Here is a 26,432-nt window from a genome sequence, read left to right on the forward strand (position 1 = left end):
GTGGGGTCTCAGAAACAGACACTAGAAGCTTTTAATGTGCATTGACTTTAACATTACCTATCTTATTTCATCCAGAGGCAAGCAACTCGGCATCAGTCGGAGTTGTGGCCAAACCCAAATCAAATCCTCCAAGAGCATCGGTACCGTCGGTCCGCTCAGTCAAGTCCAGTTCCACAGAGAGCACATCTGCTTCCTCCGACTCCAGCCAGAGAGACTCGTCCTGCAAAAGACCAGGTCTGGGTACGAAAAAACAACTCATTACATCTCACTGTACACCTAAATTCATAAAGATGAGCAAAACATTTCTGGATAAAGTTTATATATATCTGAGAAAATTCCAATTATAAGCCATGAGAGCAACAACAGGGAAGCACAGCCCATTTGCAAAAACATTGATTTGTTTTTTTTCCTCCAAAACCATCACTCAAGTCAAGTCTTAGTCCTCATCTGGTTAAAACTTCAGTTGAGTTCATTTTATTTATTTTAACTTTGCAACAAAACAAACAAAATCCTACCTTAGTGCCCATAAATTAAACAGAATTTAAGGAAACATGAAAATGTATATCCTCCTGAGACCCATGAAAGTAAAAGTTCTGGCTTTTTTTTTTTTTTAATATTAAATAAGTGCATTCATTGGAAACGGCATGATGGAACAGTTTTTTCATAGATTTTCGATGCTTTCATAGAATGTCTTTTTTTTTCAGTAAACCTGTGATACTGTTGTCCCCTACAGAGGACAAAAATGCATTGCTGGGTCTCAGGAGGACATGAAAACAATATAGTGACTTCAATATAGTGCATATTCAAAAAGGAGTGGGGGAAAGTGTCACTTTTTTAATCCCACCCCTTCTCCACACAATAGTCTATCATTTAGCTCCCTATCAGCATAAGGCTGTTCAAAAAAACCCATTCTAACTGTAAAGATTGTAATTAAAAGTTGAAATTCCTCTCCCCAGTCTTGATACCAAATGTTGATCACAGGTTTAGTCAGACATCACAGTTGCTCAGCTGCCAGAGTCACAGTGAAGGTCACTGCATACATTAATGAGACAACGCTGACATTAAATGATTACACAAAGCCTATTTCATTATTTCACAGCAAAAACAACCTGATTTTTTTAAGTTTCCATCACCATCTGACAACTTCCCTTATTTCCATCTCAACTTCCAGGGTTAACATCTCCAACCAACGTATGAACAAATGTCTAGTTTTCTGCATATTCTCTTAATAATCATACATTTTATCACCTTTCAGGTCTTTTTGTGAATGGTTTGGTTTTACCTCGAGCACAGACCGGGCCCTCTGCTCCCGGAGCTCTGAACTCAACACCTGGATGGAGAAATCACCTGCTTGGCCAACATGAAACCACTTAAAACATACAGGACTAAACAATGCAGACACACAAAAAAATTGAGTATAAAGTAATTAAAAATGTATTGTTACATGCATCATAGTAAATAAAAACCTAATACAATGCAGATAAAACCATCTCTTCATAATTAGCCAAATCGCTGTGTTCTAACTTCACGTGATAATTTTATCATGTGATTTTATTTGTTCTTTTTTGCTTAATGTTGTAAAAGAGCCTGTAATTATGAAGACATGAGTAGTTGCATCAGTTCCAAGGAGGAGTTGGTTGCCAAGCAACTGGTGAGTGGAGCCATGGTGACAATGAACCATGGTACCACACAGTTTGTTAAAAAAAAAAAAAAAGGAAAAAAAAGAAAATACATTTTGGGAATTAAGATGATGCAACCTTCTTTGTGATCCTTCCCCCATTATTTCTGCCAGGAAAGAGGTACTTCAGGTTAAACCACTAAATATTTCACGTTGTTCCTTAATTACTTAGTTAATTTACAACCGGTCATTTTGAACACAGATTTATCAGGTATTTTGGAGCTTGTCTTTAATAAATATAAGGATCCAGGGTGTTTCACAGCCTTTTCCACAGGATACATATGGATCATTTATTGTTTTTCTCCAACTTGTCTTTCTCATTAATATAAAAGTGGGTGGACAGAGTCACCCATTCACCATTTGTAAAACCATTATAAAAGACTGGACAGTTGATCTGCTAGTTTTAAAAAGCAGCTACTTTTTGTCTGTACTGTAGCAGAACTATTGAATTACCCATAAAATGTAAATCCAAACATTACAATTTGTGTATTGCAGAAGTTTTTTGTTAATAACACCAATCAAATACCCCATAATAATAACATTAAGAGGTTAAGATTACAAATTTACAACTGTGCTTTTCAAAATGAGAAAGGACCTGGGTCCCAAATGCTGTTTAATCAGAATAAGTGATACTGAAATATCATTAAACATATTTATTTTGACAGTCACAAGGGGGCGACAGAACCCAGTGGAACTTTTCAGAGGATTAACATGACAACATAAAACTTTAACAGATCCTGATATATCCTCACTTTCTGTGGGTAGGTAATAAAAAACTAACATAACAGAAGTCTGAGAATGACTGACACTAACCCTGATCTCACTCAATTAAAAAAAAAAAAAAAAAAAAAAAAAAAACCTACCTGATGCCACCACGTTTTATTTCTGCCCTCTTCATACCAGCACATTAAGTCAACACTGTGCTCTGTAATCAACATGAGCTTTTGGCTGCAGATTAGGTGATAATGTTGTTCACTTCTACTTGACAGTGCAGATGTTCCCTAAGCAATGTGTTTCCACCCACCACTCATTCAGGATGACTATTTCACTGCAGTGCAAAGCAGTAGGGTCACATTTATTTTTCTCTAACACCTACACAAACTGAGAACACCAATATTTTACATAAAACCAAATAAAAATTACTGTCTGGGGTAATTAGTGAAGTGCGAAAGTAACAGTAAATAAACTCTTAAAGAACTTGAATCAAGCTTTATATAGCCTGCTCCTGAGGTTGTTCAGGCACTGAAGCTGTCCACCAGCTTTTTGGATTTCCAGGCTCCTGCGTCATTGCTCAGAAACTCTTTGTTGACCAGATCTTTGACTGTCTGATACACACACGCTTCCACCTGAAAAACACAACAAACCCTTTACAACGAGCCTTTTCTCCCCTTATGAAAACACTTCACTTCAACACTACATACTTAAGCAGAACCACTGTTCCCTTCATGTAATCCTTTACAGCTGAAACACACCTTGACACTGTGGTAAGTGGAAAGATCCAGCAGATAGCTGTGGCCACCCAACTGCGCAACTTTGCAGAAATAACTGTAGAGGGCTCTCTTACAAAGTCTGCTGGAGAATCCTGGTCCACTCACATATGGGGAGCTGGAGAACAAGAAAGGCCATCAAATATCAGACATATTCTTAGATATGCATAAGAAACCTTACATTGGCCTCAATATGTGTGTTGATCTCTGATTTGTCAGCTTAGAACGATTTGAGAGGAACCAATACAGATCTAACAGTCATTCTTAACCGTTATGGCAGTGTCCAACTATAAAATTACATTTCTGTTGTAAAGAGGTGGACTGCTTCAAGTTTTAGAGTGTAAAATGAAGCCCTTCAATCAGTGGTAGCACTGAAGAACTTCAGTGACAAATGCCTTTCCAGCAATGCATTCAATGATGTCATTTTCTTCATGGGTGTATTTAACTGTCGGTGTCCTGTCCTCACAGGTTTTTAATAAGTTAAAATGAAGCCTTTTCTAAAACCACTGAATCTGGTCGAAGTCCTGAAAATGCATAGATTGATGGAAACATTCAGATTTGCAGGGACACCAATGCCGACTCTTTATAAGCTCTGTCCAACATCTGTGTTATCTATAATCACCTTCCTAGATAAATCCATTTGGTTTTTCACTTTTGTTCAATTTCAAAATATTTCACCCTGTCAACTGAAGAAATCCGGGTGTGAACTACGGTTGTAGGAGAACAACTTCCTCTAGAACAAAATGAGTAAGTGCTATGTTACTTCCATATCACCAGATTATCTGCCTCTCATTCCACTTCAATACTATGTAAATGAGGTGTTTGTACACACCATTCTATTCCCCTTCACCTCCCTCTTGCAGCTTTGTCTTTTATTCTATCCTTTAAATGCATTCCCTTCTTCTTCCTTTGCAGATTTATCTTTGTCTATTTATAGGTGATTGTTTACAGAATTCCTGACACTGTACATTGTGTTATCACTTAAAGCTATGAGTTCAGACTGCAGGACAGGAGGTGAAATATACAGCAACACAGAGCCAAACAGGATCGCAGGTCTATTTTTGGCTGTAATCTCTGCTCAAGGACAAGACAGCCTCCAGTGAGAGCAGCATCTGTGTCGCACTCGAGCTACTGGACATCAGCAGTCGTCTGTGGCTCCAAAGCTAAGAGATGGCAGGAGCCCCAGGCCTTGCAGAGACTGTCAAACAAGCACACTGCATCAGACTCTGCCAGCACTCTCACTATCCCAGGAACTGGCTGCACTAGTGTAAATGAGATCGTAGGAGTGCTGGACATTATTACAATAGGCACTGGTTTGTGGAGTTAGCAGGGAGGCTGTGTACAATCCTACCCCTCAACGACAACGCCTTTGCCACTGTCCAGAACTTCAATGTCCTGGTCTCCGAGACTCCAGTTAATGCTGAGCTCATTGTTCTGGGATGTGGCTTCAACAGGTCCCAGGTGATCTCCACAGAGTAAGACGATATTGTGTTTCTTGTAGTATAGAGGCAGTAGCTCCTCCCATCCATCGTCCAATCGCTTGTTAATGATATTAGACACATCTTCATTTGGAAGCTTCAGGCCACCTAAAACAAACACACCCTCAGGATTATCATTAACATTTGACAAGTTAGAATAACACAATGCATCCACTATACTCTGATGCATCAGTTTATTCTGCACAGGATGTTTAGGTCACTGGTGTTCAACTCTGTCTTTTCTGTCTTTAAAATTGGCCAAATAACAGTGTACGTTAGAGAGAGCATTGCATAATGGGTTTGTAGCTTTAATGTTACTTGGCTAGTGAGTTTACTCTTCAGCACTAAGCGGATTCAGTCAGTTTTAACCCAGAAGCCTTTGAGTAATATGCATTGCTGTGACATCATGAAAAATGAATATGAGTTCAACCCCCCCCCCCCCACACACACACACACATTATTATTACATTTATATTATACATTTTATATTATTACATTTATTATTTTGCCTAGAAGATTGTCACCAGGTACGTTAACTACAGGCAAAGAGGCAGCTCTGTCTGAGAGTGTATTCCGTTACTTTTACTTCTTGTGCAGGTTTCAATAAACTTAATCTCTCTCTGTCCTGTGTTTGCTCACAGTCATGACCATTTTGCCACCTCCATCTGTTACTGTGATTTCTATCTGGATGTTCATCTCCTTACCGAGTGCCATGCTGGTGATGTAGAGTGGCTGAATGAAGTGGCTCAGTAAAGCTCCCTGGACCCCAGTGACGGTCCAGCGACACAGTTTGTCACTGGCAGACATACAGCAGACTCTGGCAGCCCACAGACTCGGGTCCAGGTAGGCCACCGGGATGAGCAGGCCTTTAGCATGACACTGCAGCTTTATGGAGGTCCAGGTGTTACTTTCTCTAAACAGGAAATCACACTGAATGTTATTAATTTAGCTCTTGTAATTTAACACAAAATTTCGTAAGTATGAGTTTAGTCAAAATTTAGACAAATAAACCTCCTGTTTATTGCTGTACTGCAGCAGTGGTTTAATAATACTAATAATCAGTAATTTGGACCAATTTAAGCTATAACCAGAAACATTTAGTCTCCAAGAAACAGGTGATGCAGAATTTATATCTGGTCTTTTTATGCAAATGTTTGGAGAGAAGCTAATTTACAAATTAATACTAAAAATATTGCTTGATTATTAATATTACACAGAAGATGGAATTCATTATCTTATTCATTCATTTTCTGAACCGCTTAATCCTCAGGAGCGTTTCAGGGGGCTGCTGGAGCCTGTCCCTTCTACCATCAGGCAAAGGCGGGGTACACTCTGCATGTGTCACCAGTTCATCACAGGGCTGACAGTGTTGGAATCTAACCCAGGACCTCCGTGATTGTATTTTGAGTGCATTTCACACAAACCTTTGGAATACTGGTTCAAACAATGTACACATAAAATATGCAGTTGCACTTTCAAAAGGAAGAAAAAAAGCAGAACAATATACTTAAAGTAGAAGTTTTTAGCTGCTCCTTCAGGAGGCTCATTGGTGTAGAGATGGAGGCTGATCTGGGGTTTGAGTTCAAGCAGGTGGCTTTCTGCGTTGTTCTGGAAAATGCACTTCTCCTTGGCCTTTGCATCAGGATCGAAGAACAGCAGAAGCTGTTTGTACAGAAACCTGAAGCCACAATATCCCATTCTACTTTCAGAGAACTGGACTTTTATCAGATGTTTCCAAAATGAAAATGAATGTCATGAAAACATGAATTTATTTATGAAGTCCAAAGAAAGAAGTCATATAAGCAGTGTGTACCTAAGGAGAGCTCGTCTGGCGATAACAATCGAATGGCAGTCATGGACCATTGTACCGTTGTAGCGCAGCCATGTGTGGCAGCTGGAATTCCCGGCTCCCACTGCCACCACCTGGTAATGCTCACATGGGTTACCTGCTGTATCCAAAACTTCTAGAGAAAAACAGACAGATTTTGCTCTTTACAACATTCATGACTATTGGTGCTGTGTGTACTTTGTAGCAAAAAGAAAAGAGAGAACAAAGAAAAAGAAGGGGGGGCTCTTGCCTCTTATCAAGACAAATGCTGCCATGTTGGTCTTACAACCCTGGAAATCACGACACATCTTCAGGAGGTTGTCAAACTTCTCACTGCTTATTGCTGCCATATGATTCTTGTGCCAGTCACTTTGCCAAACTGTTTTGATAAAACAGAAATAAAGACAGGAGGTCCAAGCATAGTTATATGAAGTCAAGGACAGAATATTATTTGATAATCACAGTCGTCACGTTGTCGCAGCTGTTCAGTCACAGAGTTAGTGCTACATTTTCACACAAAGAGACCTTTCATATACAGTATTAGGGCATCACCAGACTGTGAGGTGCAGAAAATGACATGTTTCAGTTGAAGAAATTTGTTTTATAAGGTGATATATAGGAGTGCAGTTTATGCTCTACATCATTTCAGTGACAGGAGTAAAAATCATCTACATGGGTGAGATACTCATGACATCAAACACTCAAAGACCACAAATCTGCTGTCATATGTCACTCAGAGTAGAAGTTGTATCACTACAATTGCAGTTTACATCCATGATGAAAGGAATTGAATTTACTGAACAAGTATTACATGTTTTTTTTTAGCCAAAATTTCCCCAAAGACTATTTTTTCTGAGGAGTATTGTGTTACATAATGTGAAAACTGCTTTTCCATAATATTTTGATATCACAGTGAAGTTGACCTTTAGAATATAAGACATGATCGCATCGTCTTCCTTATATATTTATTACAAATTATTACATTATTATTACTACATATTTGTGAGACATTTTGTCATACTTCAGATGTATATTTTTTGAGTTCTTGTCAAAAATGTGTTTTGTGATGACCTTTGACCATCCAAATCTCATCTGGCCCAAGTGAACCAGCTTCGAAGATATTCCCACAAGTTACTCCTGAGATGTCGCATTCACAAGAACAGAACAGATGGACCGACAACCTGAAAACACCATCAGCCATGACTGCTGTCGGCGCAAAGGCAGGAAGAGTTATGATGGAGGTGCCTTCTAAATTTACCATTTCAGCTTGGGCTAACATTCGGGTATGCCTCTTGTGAGCCACACCTTGTTTACTTGAACTACCTTGAAGAGCCTCACACAAGTGTGCACTTATTTTCCAGGACTTTTAATTGTCTATCTCCAATGTTGATCTTGGAAAATCATTTAGATAATGGATCTTTCCCATAAAGGTGTGTTATACACTGAATTTTATTATAATTGAGGTAAACAACTTCTCCCATTGGCCTCGTTACCCATTTCACCATGTGTTCTATTCAAGACAAAATATGAAACTGCTAGACTCTCTATCTATCTATCTGATGATAGCTCATAATGGATATGATGCTTTTAGGTGCTAGAATAGTGTAGTAGTGTAGTATATTATTAATGGAACTAGATACTGTTAGAACCACTGCACCTTCTATCTTTGCCCTTGTGTTTGAAGTCTTGAAGTTTGTGCTCTCGTCCACAGGGATCTCTTCAACTGAGAGAACACTATCAGTAGGTGACATGCCAGGAAGAGAGAGGACATCAGGGTCACCATCTGAGCCTTCATCCTGAGAACAGATCATCATACGAGTTAAGACCAGAAGGATTAAATCAGGGATCATTCCTTTGTTACCTTTCAGCTTGTTGTAATTCAAAATTCCTGCACCTCATCTTGACTCCATTTACAGACTACAAGATCTTGAGTAGATTTTCAGTGTAGATGGAAAAGCATTTTTCAAAGTGCCATGTCATTTATGTTTATATTTAATCATATGAATTAGACTGAGAGGAGAAAACTGCAGGAAAAATGTGTTTATTTTCACATTTTCTCTGATCTTCCCCTCCTGAGGCTTTAATTTCAATGCATAAGGTGATTAAAATTTGCGAGGTACAGCTGAACGTGCTAATGGGAAATTAATGAGACAAGAATGACCATGTAATGTGTCAGATTAACATTGGAAAGCTATTTTTGTCATTAACAGCTGAAGTGACAATGAAGTGACACAGTGGTTGCAGATGGCTTTGAGCCCCTTCAGTTATCTGGATAATGGTATCGAGCGCTGCAGTGTAGCCAATCAGCTGATCTGCCGTTAATTGTCATATACGCTGGGATTCTAGTTTGATGCTACATCTTCACATTTAGCCTAATATCCATCATTTATTCTCACATCATTTAAAATTGTCTGTGTATGGCACCTTTGACATTAAAGAAGATCATTGCTAACATACTAATCTACAGTTTGAAGCCCTATTCTCACTGGAGTAGTATAAACCAGGGACCTCCGGTGATTTAGAAATTAACTCCCCATGTCTGTATTTCATGCAGCAAATTCGCACAAATTAGTCTTTTTTTTTTTTTTTTTAAACAGGAATTTTCTGATATTATTCCCTGATCTGATGTTGTGGCTTATTATTATTAGGCTTCCACTCAGATATAATTGTTTAAAGATAGAAAATGCTCCTTAGTGTATCTGCCATGCATCCAAAAAGCTTTAAAAATGTTCAGTCATAATTCCTACCACAGCTTCCAAAGCGTTAACCAATAAACAGGTTGAACGGATGCATGGAGGAAACAAAAAACAGATCACAAAGATATGGATTCACATGGGGCTAATATTATCACAGGACTTTTATGTTTGCTGAAATTGGCAAGGAAATGTGCAGTGGGATTTTCACTTGACAAATTTGGACATGTCAGATTCACACATGATAAAGATCACAGACAACCTCCACAATTGTTAAAAATGACCAGATGTCCACAGGTAAAACTAATCCTGTGTGAACATGGTGACAACAACATAACAGAGTGAACAGGTGTTACCCAAATTCACTTTTATCATTTTGGTATTCCAATATCCAGTATGGAAGACATACAAGGAGGTTTATGAGGACCTAATGGAAGACATACCATGTAAAATTCACAAGTATGTTTTCGTTAGTGTATAACAATGCATAAATAGGAACTGTTTTGCTTTTGTTATCTCAGAATGAGCCATTTATATTCACCAATGGAGCAGGTCTCGTCCTCAGAGCCCACCATGTTTCTACGCTCTGTTGAGATAAGAATAACCCATTTTGGGACGTTTCCACAACTATTCTCTAGGTCAAATATGGACAGACTGAGTGGGTTACTGTTTCTACAGTAGCTCAGAACAAACTTCCTTTTCAGTTTTATAGTGGATGATGCACTACATTTAGGTCCATTACCATCACCTACTACATTTATGTGTGGACCAAAATCAATACCAACTTAACAAAATAAAATCCAGAACAAAGACAATTCTTTTTTTCTGGAGTAAGGAGGGGTAATGGGTATATTCAGTTGGTTGCCATCTGTAAATATTTAACTTTTAACAATCTCCAAGATATAAATAAATAGGGATGCAGCGATACCACTTTTTTCCAGACCAAGTACAAGTACTTACATTTGAGTACTTGCCGATACGGAGTACCAATATGAGTACTTAATAATACCATTACAGTTCTTAGTTACTTTTGCAAATGTGCTTTAATGTTGTTGTCGGGGTGCCGCTCTTAATTAACCACACTGGCTAAATACCACAAAGAGTAAAGTTTTTTGAGAAGAAGAAAGTCAGTAATAATAAACATGGAGACGACAGAAGTAACACTAATGTGGATACTAATGTTGATATTGATGAGGGTAGTTGTCATAAATATGTCAGCAGTTTTTCACTAACTCACACAGTCGCTCTTTGAAAAGATCCGGTACGGTTCCCAGTGATATTCTCCATCTGGGTATGCATCCGCAAGCACCTGGAAAACGGATGGAATGTACGCAGAGGACAGACAGAACGCTCCAACCATATCCGTCTGTGTCTTTAACATTACTTGCAGTCAGTGTTACTTTTGTCACAATCATTTATTTTGAAAAACCTCCACACACTTCACACTATCCACACACTACTCCTCTGCAACATACCTGTGGCACTTAACTGCACGCTGCCATAAGTGGTATCGGTGCAGTTGTATCGAAGTACTTTTACGAGTGCAAGTACGCACACCGAGTATCAGACCTGATGCCCGATACTGGTCTTAGTATCAGTGCATCCCTATAAATAAATAGCATATTTTGTGTCCTATTGCTGTGAGATTTGGTTCATACAGACATGAAAGGTTCCACTTCAGCACAGTATGCTCAAGTATAGTTTGGTAGGAAAGTTATTTACCTCATCTTCCACAAGGATGTTCCCAGAATCAAGTTCCAAGCTTTCTTTCAGTTTGAGGAATGAAGCCCTGCCACCTCTGAGTTTGTCATATTCTTGAGGGAGTAAACCTTCTCTCATCCTATGGCCTTCAGTAGCAAATGAATGTGTCCTTAAAAAAAAAAAAAAAAAGACAATATCAGCTCTGACCACTGACGATACAGAAAATATGGTCTAGACTTAATTTATCTTTTTTATTTTCCAATTCAAGTGTTTTGTTTTGTTTGTTTTTTTTACATTACATAGAGCAAAGAACACATTATGATGAACACTATAAGAGGGCAAAGGTCTCAGAGCAGTCAAACCAAGTGGATGAGTCAACAATCTCTGATCTGACCTTTGGCACAATAGCTAGTGCACTTTCCTCCTGGTAAAAGAAGGAAAAAAAAGGCTCAAGATGATTTTTTAAGTAGTTTTAACGTCTGGTGACATGGAGCCGCTCTTATGCATAAAGACAGAGTATACATGTCACAATAATGAGTGACTAGCTCTATTATTGTTGCTGGTTGTTGGCAGTGACACTTAAAATGGGTCTCAATTCACTTAAGTATGTTCCAGTTTTACAAGAGACATAAAATAACAGGTGATAGGTTTGTGTGGTAAACGAAGATCTGATCTCACTGTCTCACATGTGTGCAAGATAAAGGTATTAATAAAACTACATCGAAACATACTCAAATGTCAAAAAAATTTTGGATTTAACTCTTATCCATGCAGTGACCATAAATTCCCCACGTCCATACCCTTTGCAAGTTTAATGTTTTCCTTACATTGCACCAGTTGGACCAGCAGGATCTACACCATCATCATCTACCAGGTGGATCTGAGGACCAGAGAGATGCTTCTTTCCCTCATACTCAGATCGATTATAGAAGCTGGGAGCACCTCTTCTTGGACTGGACTTGAATGATTCTTTATCAACCATTCTGTGGCCTAAAACAATGTAAGGCAGTGTTAAAGGTTCTACACAAATCAGACATAATACAAGCAAGAACATTTCAGTCTGTTCATCCTTGACATGGGCTCAACCTTCCATCAGGTCACAGTTTGTTTTTTTAATTATGAAGAGGGAAATGCAGAAACAATACTGTTTTTGGTGAAGGTAAATACAAGTTCTATTATAATGGCACACAAGAATGGTAAGATTATACATGGAAGTTACACCAACATGCTAGCTGTATGTGCAATATACATACACACACACATATTTATTTATTTATTTATACACACCTATCTGACCTGATACAACCAATTTGCTTTTTCAACATTAATACCAACCTCTTGTACATGACACACCAGACAAGCACATATTGTCACAAACATCCTTCTAAAGTGTCACTTAAAGTTACTGAAATTATTTAGGTAGTCGACGTTAACTATCATTAACATGTTTCTAATCTTAATCTTCGGACAACCTTAAACTTAATAGAACACCATATATAACCTGTAAAATACAATTTACCACCACCGTTACCCCACATTATGTAAGGGTCCTCGTATCAATAGTTAGCTACATGCTAATATGACTCGTTTAACGTTAACTTCGTTTTAGCTAGCTAACGCGAACAAATCCCGTCGGAGCGTCCAATTTGTCACTTTGTACTAAAAAAAAGCGAACATTTTACCATTTCAGGAATTGTTATCATGACATTGCTAGTAAAACTGGCCGGTCAAATGTGCGAAAACACTTACCTGTGCTCTTTTCTTCCGTCTTTAAACTTGAGGTGAGTCGCTAGCTAATGGGAGGATGATTGTGTCAACAGCAGCTTCATGAAACAGGTGCAACGGAATTAAGTCACGAGGGAAACGTTATTTATTTATTTATTTATTTATTTATTTATGGGGAAACGTGAGTTATTTATTTATTTATTTATTTATTTATTATTCTGAATTTGCATTGTAAGTACATATCTTACCTGAATAAATGTCCCTGACTTTAAATCTGACCAGTTTTTACTAGTTTTGAGTTGAGTTTAAGGTCAGTCATGTTATTTTGTCATTTCAGTGCAGGAAAAAATAGTCCAAATTCTCTTGCCACAAATCTGGAGGTATAATTTGTCAGAAAAACAATATAGTTCTTTATCTTTTTATAGTTTCTTTCTTTCTTTCTTTTTTTTTTTTAATCAAATTGGAATCTAAAGGCCAAGTCCATTCCATAAACCTGCCTCAGACTAAAATTGCACAACGCTGTGTTAAACTCATATTGATGCACAGTGTTTATGGAAACAACATTTTAATGAAGCACCGTGTTTATTCAATGGGCATGAATAGGCATAGTTGGATGCAACAAAGGTGGGATTTTTTAAAATGCACTATTCATATTGTAATATCCTTGCAATCACAAGTTTTTAGGAATTTAGATTGAATTTGGAAAACAGAGAAATGAAAGAGTGCGATCTGTCATGTTTTATGTATAGATGCAGTAAATAAACAAATAGATACCAAAGGGTCTGGTGATTTCTATGAATTTTAAATGTGTAGCTCTGCACACACATACCAGACACACAGTATAAACACCAGACGCTCACAGTGGAAGCTCCCACAAATGAAATAAATATGCAGTTGTTTAAATTAAACTTGCACACACAGACACAGACACATCTCTAAGCTGCTTTAGTGGATGGGGTTATTTGCAGAAAGGAAATGTTCCCCTGATCGTTGTGAACTCTATTTCTCTTTCCTTCACCTCAAGAGAATGCCATCATATCTGTCTTTCCAGAGCCAAATGAGACTTTCTCATGAGTGTGTAGGTACAGTACGTGTGCGTACAGTGTGTCTTTGTTTCACATGAGACTGTGAAATGTGAAGTCAGTCGCATCTCTTGAGAGCCTGCTGAGGCGCAATGGAAACTATCCCAAGTGTCATCTTCATTTTAAATACCACCTATTCCCTCTCGGTGTCTCCTCTATTAGTTTCTCTTAATTCCCACTCAATGGCTTCTTCTCTTTCCTCTTTTTTTTCTCATTCACACCCACATATACACATAGACCAAATGATTTCCTTGCTTATTTAGGCCTTGTGTCCATTATTTATTTATTTATTTACTTGTTTGTTTATTTATTTTTCTGCTCTTCAGGGACTCTATTTCCCAAACACGTTGTCACAGCTTTTATGTTGGAATATGGACAAAGGAAAGTGTGAAATATGGAGCCTGATGAAAATTCTTACTAGCATATGCTATACTTTGCATGTGTGTGAGAGTGTGATTGGAGGCATGGGTTTGCATGTGTGTGAAAAACACCCCTATGATGAGCAGTTGATGAGAATCGTCACTGATGCTCGACAGTCAGGAATGACACTGTGTGATAATAGACGCTAATTTACGTTAATGAGCACTAGAAATGAAAACTTGAATATTATGCTTTTTTCTTGCCAATCTTCACGTGACAGACATAGTATATTCTAGAGCTGCCGCTATCAATTATTTTCATGATTGATTATTTTCTTCGATTCAGTTCGATTAAACAATTATTTGAAACTGAAAGAAATACTAAAAATGTGAAAAGACATGTCTGTCAATGACAAACATGTCCTTTAATCCAGAACCAGTGGCAACAACCCCAAAAGGTATAAAAGTAAAAGGATACCTAAACTATATCTACACAGAAATAACAATAACAATAAAAAAGTATATATAGAAAAATATCTGTAGATGAGTGGCGATTTCTCATAGACTGCAAGGGAGGCCCGGCTTCCCCTAAAATTACGAAAATTAAATGGTTAAATATGTACTGTTGTGTTGACATTTTATTGACTACAAATGTGTTAGAACACGTTCATCTTAAAGATGAGTTTGTTGAAATCAGCTTTATCACAAATCAACGGACGCGATGTTGTTCACTTCTCCTCCATTCCCGTGTCTGTATTTTCTCCTCCATCTCTGCTCAGTGCATTTGTCCGTAGACTGCGGGCGTCTCTGGGCTTCAATGGGACTGAGTGGAACAGTTTTTTTCATTGCCTCTAAACTGGACGGTAATTGGATAAATGCCACGATGTTGTCCCGCCCCCGGACGCCGGCCGTCTCTGGGGGTGAATGGAGCTATGGGCGGAGCTCGGCCGGGCTGGACGACAGAATCCCACGTGCTGATTGGAGGATCAGTCGAAAGGCTGAATCCCGTTTGATTGACAGCTGTTTTCAGATCTGCTCCTTCACTGACACAGTTCAGTTTAATACCGTCACACATTCTGCTGTGAAAGAGAGAGAAACCACTACGAAATTACTTGTTCATTTCTTGCGCTGTAAATAAAACGCACTCATTGTACTTTTTTTGTTTCAATTTAACATAATTTCACTGTTTTCTTGTTTCAGTTACATAATTTAATCATTTCTTGTTCGAGTTTAATATCGTTTTGTAGATAGTTAAATCAATCAATCTGTCGGCTAGGTCGCAGTGGAAGGAGCATCTGTAGTTTAAAAAGGCTGAAGTCTGACACCCACAACACACTGGGCCAAAGCAATCTGAGCAGAGAGGACACTGGTCCAGTCCCTGGAAAAGACGCCTACTGTGTACGATAAGGTCACTGAGCATTTTCTTAAAAAGGAACGGAGGGACGAATGTATGTTTAAATAACTTGACTTTTTTTTTTTTTTGATGTAAGCCGACAATGAGCTTCCCCTGTCTGACAGACGAGCAGCTGCCACTGGATAGCACATATTCTTCATTTACTGCTTCTAACATCTTATTTTGAAAACCGGAAGTCCGACTGCCTGTTCGCCGGTTCGGGACCGTTTGAATGCATTTCCTGGAATGCTTAGGATGCGCGGGTGCGCTAACTTTAGTGTCCGCTGTTTTGACCACGGAAAAACGAACGTCCGCTGGCTTGACCGCAGTCGGATGGGAGTATGCGCACATTTTTTGCAGGGTAAAAAAAAATTATGTCACACCGGACTACACCCTCCGCCAGCTGGGATAGCACCACCGGTAGCCAAGCTACAAGCACAGCTAGCCGGGACAGCACCGCACCTAGCCGGGCGGTAATCACAGCTAACCGGGATAACACCACCGCCAGCCGGGTTATAAACACCACAAACCGGGAATACATCGCCGTTAGCCGGGATTGAACCATTGCTAGCCGGGACAACATCACCGCCAGCCGGGCTACAACCACAGCTAGTGTTAGCTAAAATACCCCCGAAGAATAGAGCAGAAGCTCACCTGAGGATGAGTCTGTGTCACTGCACAGGTAAGTGGACTGCTTCAAAAGTTAAAGGAAATGTTTGATCAACTGCTAACACAAAACAAAGACATTTTTCAGGGATTTATCAATACAGTTATGGGTAAAGCAAACACTACAACGGATAACTTACAAGGGAGGTGCAAAAGCTAAAAGTAGGACCAATGGCCCTGTAGCTTATCGGCCAAATTAAAAACTTTGGGAAATGTATCCAGATGCCATTTATTATCACCCAGTTCTGTGTATTTATTATATTACAGAAATAGCCCATGTTTTGCTCATATTCCAATCAGATCTGTAAAAAATTCAAATTCCAATTTGATATCATTGAAACTTACAGATTTATTGTATTAATCCACTTCCTATCTGTTATAATGGGAACATTTTTCAAAGTCGCACCAAATCCAGAATCAGATCTGGATCGAAATAATTTCAATACCTTGTGCTGACATCATCGTACAGAAGCTGTATACCAAGTTTGAAGTCAATCAGAACTGGAGTTTGGGAGAAAAAGACGATTGAAATGTTTTCCCCATAAGAGCCCATGTTAAATTTTCCGTAAGTTCCCGGATCCAGAAGAAGATCCTGATCAGCATGTGGCCCTTATGTTTTGGTCATCTCCCCATCACGGCTGGACTGTAGAAATTTACACTGGATATCATTTATATTTACTGAGTTATTATATCGGTCCACTTCCTATCACTTATAATGGGGAAATTTTTCAAAGTTGCACCAAATCCAGAATCAGATCCGGATCCAAAAATTTCACTAACTTTTGTTGACATCATCATAAAGAAGTTGTATATCAAGTTTGAAGTCAATCAGAATTGTAGTTTTGGAGAAGAAGATGATTGAAATTTTTGTAACTGACGACAGACGACGACGGACACCCCATGACGACAATAGCTTACGGCCTGTCAGCCGGTAAGCTAAGAATCGGTCTGCAATTTACACAGAAGGATGTGGATGATACAAAGACGCAGTTGGGCAATCCAAAACAACAGAATAACACCACCCAGACAGACTTGTTCAAGGTATGTGACAGTATGCTGATCGTGTCTGATAAAATAGAGTATCTGGAGTCTCAGTCCAGGAGAAACAACCTGATAGATGGCATTACAGAGTCACCTGGAGAAAGCTGGACGGACACAGAACTAAAAGTGAAAAAGCTTTGAAGTGAGAAGTTCCGGTTCCAGAAGGATGTTGAGATGGAGAGGGCTCACCGTGCTGGAAAACCTAAAGTAGACAGACCAAGGCCCATTGTAGTCTGACTTCAGAAGTTCAAGGATAAATCCGAGATACTACAGAGAGCCAAATGCCTCCGAGGTACGAAAATCTATATTAACGAGGACCACACAGATGCTGTTGAGATAAAAAGAAGAGAACTAATGCCAAAGCCAAAAAAACACCGGCGTACATTGAAATTACAATGGATCCACATTCAGAGATGGATCCTGATAATAACTTTCTTTCTACCATAGCAACGGATTGCAATTATTTCACCCAAGAGCAGTATGAAAATGATATCAAATCAGTAGATAAGTATTCAGTAATATATTTTAACTGCAGAAGTATGTATAAAAATTTTAATTCCATCAAAGAATATTTACAACAACACTCATCCATTCAGTTTCATTGTCATTTCAGAAACCTGGTTTAACATTGATAAAGGTATTGACTTTTGTCTAGATGATTATGAATTAAGATATATGAACAGAAAAAAGAAAATGGGGGGTGGGGCCGCGCTATATATTCATAAATCAGTAAAATGTATGGTCTTAACAGAGATGACATTAGAAATGGATGAAACGATGGAATGTGTGACTGTAGAGATCCACAATGAAAAGAAGAAAAATGGAATTCTAAGCTGTGTATATGGATCACCTGGTTCAAGTATTGAACTTTTCAGTGAATGGATGGAGAAACAATTTTCTCCTGTAAAAGAAACTAAACTAAAAACTATAGATGACTTCTTGGACATAATGTACAGTATGTCCCTTTATCCATCAATAACTAAACCAAACAGAATAACATCACACAGTGCCACAATTCTAGACAATATCTACTCTCAATATCACTCTGTTTGACTGTGACATAAACAAAAGTAAAGAAGACATGAAAATTATCTGTAAACCAATAAGAACTGAAGAAACGATCAATGCCTTTAACAACAGTCTAATGCTACAGGATTGGAGTACAGTCTACAGGGAATCAGACGTGGAGAGTGCATATGGTAATTTCTTAATGTATTTATTTCTCTGTATAACACACACTGCCCTGCCAAAGAACTCTGCATAAAGAAAATAAAAACACTCATGGCTTATTAAAGAAATAATAAATGCTTGTAAAAAGAAAAATAATCTCCATAAATCGTTCATTAAGTTAAAAACTAAAGAAGCAGAACAAAGATATAAGACTTACTGAAATAAATTAACAAACATAATCAGAACTACCAAAAAGCAATATTATAATAAATTATTATATGAAAGTAAGAATAATATAAAAGGAACTTGGGATATATTGAACAACTTAATTAAACAAGGACCTACTAAAGCAACATATTCTGACTACTTTATTGATAAAAATAGTGTAAATCACAACATGAATAACATAGTAAACTGTTTTAATACTTTTTTTGTAAATGTGTGCCTGGAGTTGGCTGCAGATATTCCCAACCAAGGTGATGACCAATGTAATGAAACCATTAAAAGGAATCCATATTTACCTCCGCCAAGGAGGTTATGTTTTTGCCAGGGTTTGTTTGTCTGTCTGTCTGTCTGTCTGTCTGTCTGTTTGTTTGTCTGTCCGTTAGTGTGCAACATAACTCAAAAAGTTATGGACAGATTTTGATGAAATTTTCAGGGTTTGTTGGAAATGGGACAAGGAAGAAATGATTAAATTTTGGTGGTGATCGGGGGTGGGGGGGCCCATGGGGGGGGGGGGGGGGGGGGCACTGATCAGCCTTGGTGGAGGTCTGCGCTCTCCGAGTGCTTCTAGTCAATTTTTCTGTGTGCAACAAATGAGCAGGAGGTGATAAACATTGTTCCAAAGTGCAAAAGTAAGCTATCCACTGACTGTCATGATATTGACATGATTGTTAAAAGAGTCATAAATAACTTTGCCAAACCTCTAACCCATATCTGTAACTTATCATTCCATTCAGGCCATTTCCCAAATAAAATGAAAATAGCAAAAGTCATTCCACTGTACAAAAATGAGAGTAAATACAGCTACACAATGTACAAATTTTCCAGGTCATATGAAATCTGGAGTTTGTAGACATTCGTGGAGGGGGCATGTCTACGATGTCCAGATTTTGTACAAACCCATCGTTTTTAAGAATCTTTGTGACCTAGGTATTAGCGCTCTTTCCTTGAAAATGACAACATCCGGTCTCAGAAAATGAAAAAGACAGGCATTTTTGGTCCATTTTCCCATTTTTTGTCAGGTAATAACTTTCTTTTTTGTTACTAGAAAGAGAAAACGAACATCAAAGAAGTAACAATAAATGAACAGCATTATGGTTCTTTGTAGCACCGACACCAGCGCCACCACCTGGAGCTCCTACAGTATAGAGGGGATGCACATACATCACTTCTCCCCCGGGCCACGCCCCTCTAAGTCAGACTGAGTGCCTTAAACCAACCTGCTCAACATGACGGAGTATAGCAGTAAACACAGCCAGAGAAAAGGGAAAATGTGAAATCTGAAATTAAATGAAGGACAGTTGGACTGGACATGGATCTGTATGAGCGACCAAAGAACAAGTGGTCCATGAACACTGACATGTGGACACAAATGGTGGATCCGGACATCCAGGGTGGAGGGGATCAGCGCTATTTTTACATGAAGCAAATATACATGGTTTCATCATTACTGACAACCAGGCTCCAAAACTAGGGCCCTGAACCAGCTGATCCAAAGTGCATTTCCAGTAGACCGTGGACTGACCCCAGTGAATATATTCATGATCTACTGGGACTGAGGAGATTTACTGAGTCTAGTTCAGATCAAGTACTTTATCCAACACAGATACTGCTGTGGACCAGCAGGGCACCACTGGATTCTGGGAAATTAGCAGATTTAAACCACCTGTTTTTAAATTGCGATATTATTCTTGTAATATTATAGTTTTATTGTTGGAATATGACGACTTTAATCTCATAAACGAATGACATTTTTATGAGTTCTTTTTGTAACTACAACTTTATTCTCATAACATTGTGATTTTTTTCTGTATTCAACTTTATTATCATAAAATTACGGGTTTTATATCGATGTTTTATGACTTTACACTCGTAGTCACAAGTGTTTTTATTTTCTTATGTGGTCCTAATACTCCATCATAGCTTTATTCTCCAGTTCCCCCGTATTTGAAAAACTAGGTTAGCCTCAGTTTAAGTTAGTTTACTAATCATGTAGGAGCACAAGGTTCAGAGTCACAAAATGAAGACAAAAACCATGAAAGATCTGATCATGAAACCAAGAGCATTACTAAGAAGGAACGTTAGCCAAAACAATACGTCATTTAAGGTATAATTTTACCCAAAAATCCAGCATAAATTAATGTTAGCTGACACCAAACAGGATCCACAGATCTAGGTTTGGTTTCCTGGATTTGTGGATCCATCTACTTCTCTTTTCTTTGTCTTTCGGTGTCTGTAAAACAATAGCTCCGACTGCTTTTCAAACCTGTTCATACAATCAATCTCACAACAGCTCTTTCCCCATTTTTTATTAAATATTGTTCTTCAGTTTAGACAGTATTGAAGCCAACACTGTCACTCATCTCCCTCTTTCTGCCACTCAGTGAGCGGAACCGCGGTGACTTCCGGTAGCAGTGACGTCACGCGCAGACCCTCTATTGTTTGCCACAGAAGTTCAAGCCTTCAGGTAGTGAGTACTCCACTTTACATTTCAGTCAGGAGCTTTGATGTCACTTTTTTTTAACTTCAATCAAGTCACAATCCACCAAATCATCTCATAATGAAGTCCAGTTAAAAGATTGTTGTGTCTGGTGCAGCATTAACCAACAGTATGTGAACCAAGGGAAGCTGGGAGCAGCCGGACTGAGAAGCCACACAACAAAAGAGGTGAGGTGGGAGCTTTGCTACACCGTCACTTGTTTGACATTAACTTTTGATTTATATGAATAATGCATCTCTTCTTTTCTTCAGTACAAACTACTTCTGTATCTGAACCATCAGAAACAAGTGACCGCTGCCAAGGTCCACCCAGGCTTTATGTTAACGGTGAGCACAAACCCAAAAATGTTTTTTTTGGTGTTTTTTTTTTTGACACTTTATTTGTAAACATTTTAGTTTTACAAAACAAGAACATGAAATTGAGGTCTAGATATGGCGATTATAACATCAAACATGCATACAACATCAAATGCTTTTATTAACTAGTACTGCCACTGTTTGTAAAGTCTGTCCATTTTCTCCAGCGCCTTTTTCAGGGCTCCTCCTGGAGCTGCAGGGTAAAAGTCAGGTCAAATGTTCAGTCAAATGTTTTCTGCGATAGAAATAAAAAAGCCTGTTGCGGGTGGCTCTTTCTGTAGCCAACATTTTGTTGTGACTCTTTCAGCTGATGTCAACAGAATCTTTAGGAGATAAACATTGTCTGAATCCAGTTTGTCTGGGAAGCAACCAAGATACAATACAGTAGAGCAACTGATGTGAAACTGATGTTTTGCTGGTTTTGAAATGTACAGACAGATTAGAAACAGCCAGATGAATGAATAGAATAGAATAGAATAGAACAGAATAGAATAGAATAGCCTTTGTTGTCATTGTGTGTACAATGAAATTAGGAAAATTAATATCGTATGACACTTATGGACTTTTTTTGTTACTAGAAAAAAATGAAAATCAATGTTTTTTAAAATTTGGTTTATCTGTTTTGACACTGAAAAAGAAAAACACCTTGAAATTCAATTTTAATTTGTCTATTTTAAAATGAAAATCAATTACCCACTAGTTTTTTCTTATGTGTTCAGTCAGACAGCGTTGTACCAGATCTTTCCTCATACATCACTCATATTTGACTTCTTTTTTCTCTCTTGTTTGTGTTCAAAGCTTGAAGAGGTATTCTCCACCTGCCCCTCTGTTGAGTGACGATGATCTGGACTGGCTAAACTGACATGACATGCAACCACAATAGTGTCTGTTTTTTTTTTTGAATGGTCAACACTGTAGTAAGTAAGTAAGTAAAGCTTTATTTATATAGCACTTTTTAAAACAACATGCTACAAAGTGCTTCACATAAAGGAGTCATAGATAAGAACAAATAGGAAAGACAAGAATAAGAAAACAGTTTCAACATGCAGATACTAACTTTCTGGCACAAGCAACACACACTGAACGAACACCATGGCCACATATGTCACAAACAACCCCTAAGACAGACCCATAACCGACACTGAATACACCAATACACAGACACAATATAGATGGAAACAAACCTCCATACACAAATATATGCACACGCACACACACACTACACTGTCCTGATTTAATGAAATGCTTGTTTATAAAAGTGAGTTTTTAAGTCCCTCGAAGGTGTATAAAGAAGAATGTGGTGCTTTCCCATCTGTCTGCGAGGAGAAGCTCATGCTGATGAACTGAAGGAAAAGTCAAACAGATGAACAACTTCTCTGCGGTTTCACATTGACTGAACTGCTGCCACAGCTTCTCGGAGGACAAAGCTACAATCCCTGGTTTTTATTCTGGTCAAAATAACAAGCCTGTAATTCACAGAAACTGCTTTTCTTTAATTGTGTCATATCTTTTGGTGATACAATTTAATATCCAACTTTTTACACAGCACTGTAGCAGATTATTTAGTTGGATCAGCAGTTACCCTGTTGACGTCTGTGGTTTCAGACTGTATCGTGAAATGGTTTTTAATTATTAGCTCGCTGCTTTAAGAATAACTTTTACACAATTTTGCTAAATTTTGCTTATATTCATTCCTGGATATAGATGAGATGAAATTGTGGCCTTCATTGCCCATCATAATGTTTTCATTCATTCATTTTCTGAACCTGCTTTATCCTCACTAGGGTCGCTGGAGCCTATCCCAGCTACATAGGGGCGAAGGTGGGGTACACCCTGGACCAGTCTCCAGTTCATCGCAGGGCTGAACATATAGAGACAAACAGTCACTGTCACATTCACACCTATGGGCAATTTAGATGAACCAATTAACCTATCGGTGCATGTCTTTGGATGGTGGGAGGAAGCCGGAGTACCTGGAGAGAACCCACGCAGACACGGGGAGAACAGGTAAACTCCACACAGAAAGGTCCCACCCCCCATCGACGATGTTGGAATGGAACCCAGGACCTTCTTGCTGTGAGGCACCAGTGCTAACCACTGCACCACCGTGTCGCCCATCATAATGTTTTGTTCATGTTAAATCTGTTTTTGTCTGCCATATTTTTGTTAAGTCCTCTGAAGAGGTTATTTTCTCTCCTCCATTTGCTTGTTAATTTATTTCTCTGAATATCCACTGCACATATATTCATGAAACCTGGATGAAGCGTAGAGCGTCGGCCATGGATGAACCCAGTAGTTTATGGAGCAGACATGTACAAATTGGATACGACATTTTTTTTTTTTCTCATTACAAGATTTTGATTGAATTAAATGACTTTCTGCAGAGGTATGTCCTACTTTTTTGGTTTTTCACATTGTTTACATCTATTGTATATTTATTGTATAGTTAATTACTTTGGAATCAATGAGCCTGGTGCTTGTGAATCAAATATTTGCCACCAGATACCACTGATTTAATTATTGCCTTAAGCCTTGGGAAGTTTTTGTTGAAATAGTAAACTAATTATTATGTTGGAGTTCAGTCTCATGTTAAACTTCAAAATATGGAAGTGAACAATCATACCATTAGATTTAAGTGTCAAAACATGAATTCAAACCCAATCAGATGTTTGTTTTTGTTTAAAAAAGATGCAATAATATTTCTAATTTGGACTTAAATCTAATGCTGTTTATTGTAATGTACATAAAAGCCTGAATTATTTAGTTCACGGCTGCTGTAAATTTGTTTTTCCATTGTTATTTTTTTTTTTATACTGAAAATGTTGAGTTGATGTTGTTAATCCCTTTGAACCAGCAGGGAGAGCTTAAGGTCCTCGTAAACCGTTATTGTAGCCAAACAGAAGCACCGCACCGGTCATGAAGTTGGATCAAAGCCCAAACTAATATGAAATATTCGGTTACAGTCATGTAAAAGGTAGGTTTATTCCAGTGGCATTAGGTTTAGTGTAGGGTTATTAGTTAATTGTTGACCTCAAAATGAAAGACACTTTTGTATGATTTTTACAAAAAAATTTTCTCCTTTTTTTCATACTTTACTTACAAAATACCGTATATACATAGACCAGAACATGGCATGGAGAAAAAAAAAAACAATGCTCGAGGTGAGGCAGGAAGAAATTAAATACAATTACATAAATAGGTAAGTAAATTAAATAAAATAAAAGTAAAGGAATCAACAAGAAGAGAAAAAAAAAAATAATAAAATGAAAATAAATAAATAAATTACAACTTAAATTCTTCTCAATAGGCTTTAGTCTTCACAGCTTTAGGGTTAGTGCAAAAGTTAAATGTGTCTAGATAGGATTTCGAATAAGATTTAAAGACCACAAAGCTGGGTTTCTGAATGGCAAATTTGCTTGTATGTATATGAAATTTAGCTAATAAGGAAATGAGATTAAGAATAAACAATTTCCGAACAGGCAAATCAGTAATAAAGAAACCAAATAAAATATCTTCAATTTTGAAGTTAAAAGAAATATCCAGCTTTCTATTTAAAAAAAAGAGATTGATATCACACCAAAAAATTTGACAAAAGGCACATTCCCAAAACAAATGAGTTAATGTTTCATCCGAATTATGACAAAATGAGCAAAAATGGTCGACACTGATCTTCTACTTAATCAGAGCTGAATTAGTTGGATAACACCTATGGAACAGTTTTAAAGATACCTCTCTCACTTTATTGGAAATAAAAAACTTCCTTGGTAATAACCATACCTTTTCCCATTCCACATCAGAATATAAATTACCCCAAACAAAGATGGAAGCTGGCTTAGAAATTGTATCCCTTTGAATCACTTCTCTAATGCATTTATTTATTTTTTTACTCGAGAATGGATGTAAATTTCCTGTGTATAATTCTGATTGCGCAATTTGAGGGGTAATGGTTGTTGGAGGACTAATAGTAGAAGATGGCATCAAACACAATTGCATATTCTCTAGGGAGTACCGGAATTTTATATTGTAACAAAAACTGACTATAAGTAAATAACTGACCTTCCTTGTTAAACAACTGACAGACAAGCAGTGTTCCGTAATCAACCCAGTTCTTTAAAAACAATGACTTACGTTTGAAACATATATTCCGGTTATTCCATATCTAACATTTGTGAGGGGAAAAGTTCTGCTTATATACCAAGGACCAACATAAAAGTAAGTGTTGATGAAAATGAGAAAGTTTCTTTTGTCTAAATCTGGTATTTCCTCCCATTCTGCAAAGACATGAATTTGCATGTACTGCCTTTCTTGCCTCTGATTGTTTAGAAAGGCTCTTCCGCGATTGGCTACTTTATTTATTTTTATGTATTTTGTTTATTTTTATTTATTATCTTTATTTGACTTGATCTGGGGCGTTTACTCATTTCCAAGGCAGGCTGTCAATAGTGGTTTCTTTTTTTTTTTTTTTTTTTTTTTTTAGAATGTTCAGTTGGAACTTTGGGGGTGGGAGGGGTGGGGGACGTAATTTGATGTAGTTGGCGTAATGACGTAATTTTTATAAGGGTTAAATACAGTACCGCGCTTCCAATAGGTGGGGCAGCACGGTGAAGTGGTCTAAGCTCATGTCTCACAGAGCGGATGTCGTGGGTTCGCGCCCAGGGCGAGGAGATGTGTATATGGGTATCCCTACGGCAAACGTACTGGCACTGTAGTGGTGGAAAGCTGGGCTGCGTCACCTGCTCGGCATGGTACTCAGGGTGCGAGCTGAAGGGTGTGGGGCCAACGGGCCTATCAAGGTGGCTGGTAGGGTGATAGGTTCCGCCCACGTCCACGTCTGGAAGAACGTAATCATCCTTAGTGTAGTGCTGTGCATGCCTGGCTGGCGTAGCGTGGCCGGTGTGTGGGATGCGGTGCTAGTGCGTTGCCAGGGGCACACGTCGAAGGGGGTGGGGTTGAGGTTGGTTGGTAGGGCGACAAGGTTCACCCGCCCCTGGAGGCGTGTCGACTCCAGTAGGGAGTGTGGAGGGAGGGTGTGTGAGTAAGGGTGGGTGAGCAT

At 38.3% G+C, this 26,432-nt stretch overlaps 2 protein-coding genes across 2 annotated transcripts in view; one reads left to right on the forward strand and one right to left on the reverse strand.

Moving 5' to 3' along the window:
• Positions 1-2,536, forward strand: part of LOC115433301 (adhesion G-protein coupled receptor G4-like) — a 27,880-nt gene extending 25,344 nt beyond the window's left edge. Inside the window, exons 28-29 of the mRNA XM_030154628.1 lie at positions 76-240; positions 1,256-2,536. Coding sequence (XP_030010488.1) covers positions 76-240; positions 1,256-1,374 — 284 coding nt within the window. The 3' untranslated portion in view covers positions 1,375-2,536. The remainder of the gene's footprint in view (positions 1-75; positions 241-1,255) is intronic.
• adad2 (adenosine deaminase domain containing 2) lies at positions 2,510-26,432 on the reverse strand. The gene is made up of 13 exons (XM_030154629.1): positions 26,252-26,432; positions 25,954-26,210; positions 15,887-16,043; positions 11,693-11,855; positions 10,887-11,034; positions 8,129-8,267; positions 6,722-6,850; positions 6,457-6,607; positions 6,151-6,321; positions 5,348-5,556; positions 4,517-4,751; positions 3,151-3,283; positions 2,510-3,024 (listed from the first exon to the last, which is right to left on the reverse strand). The coding sequence occupies exons 1-13, from the start codon at positions 26,430-26,432 to the stop codon at positions 2,914-2,916; spliced, it is 2,184 nt and encodes a 727-aa protein (XP_030010489.1). The 3' UTR covers positions 2,510-2,913.

Source organism: Sphaeramia orbicularis, chromosome 14, assembly GCF_902148855.1.
Source record: "Sphaeramia orbicularis chromosome 14, fSphaOr1.1, whole genome shotgun sequence".
Classification (NCBI taxonomy): Eukaryota; Metazoa; Chordata; class Actinopteri; order Kurtiformes; family Apogonidae; genus Sphaeramia; species Sphaeramia orbicularis.

Coding starts and splice junctions, on each gene's coding strand:
- adad2 (XM_030154629.1), bottom strand. CDS start 26,432: ATGCTCACCCACCCTTACTCACACACCCTCCCTCCACACTCCCTACTG. Junction 8,268..10,886: donor ACATCCTTGTGGAAGATGAG/GTAAATAACTTT, acceptor ATCTGTTCTCAG/GATGAAGGCTCAGATGGTGA. Junction 6,608..6,721: donor AGCATTTGTCTTGATAAGAG/GCAAGAGCCCCC, acceptor GTTTTTCTCTAG/AAGTTTTGGATACAGCAGGT.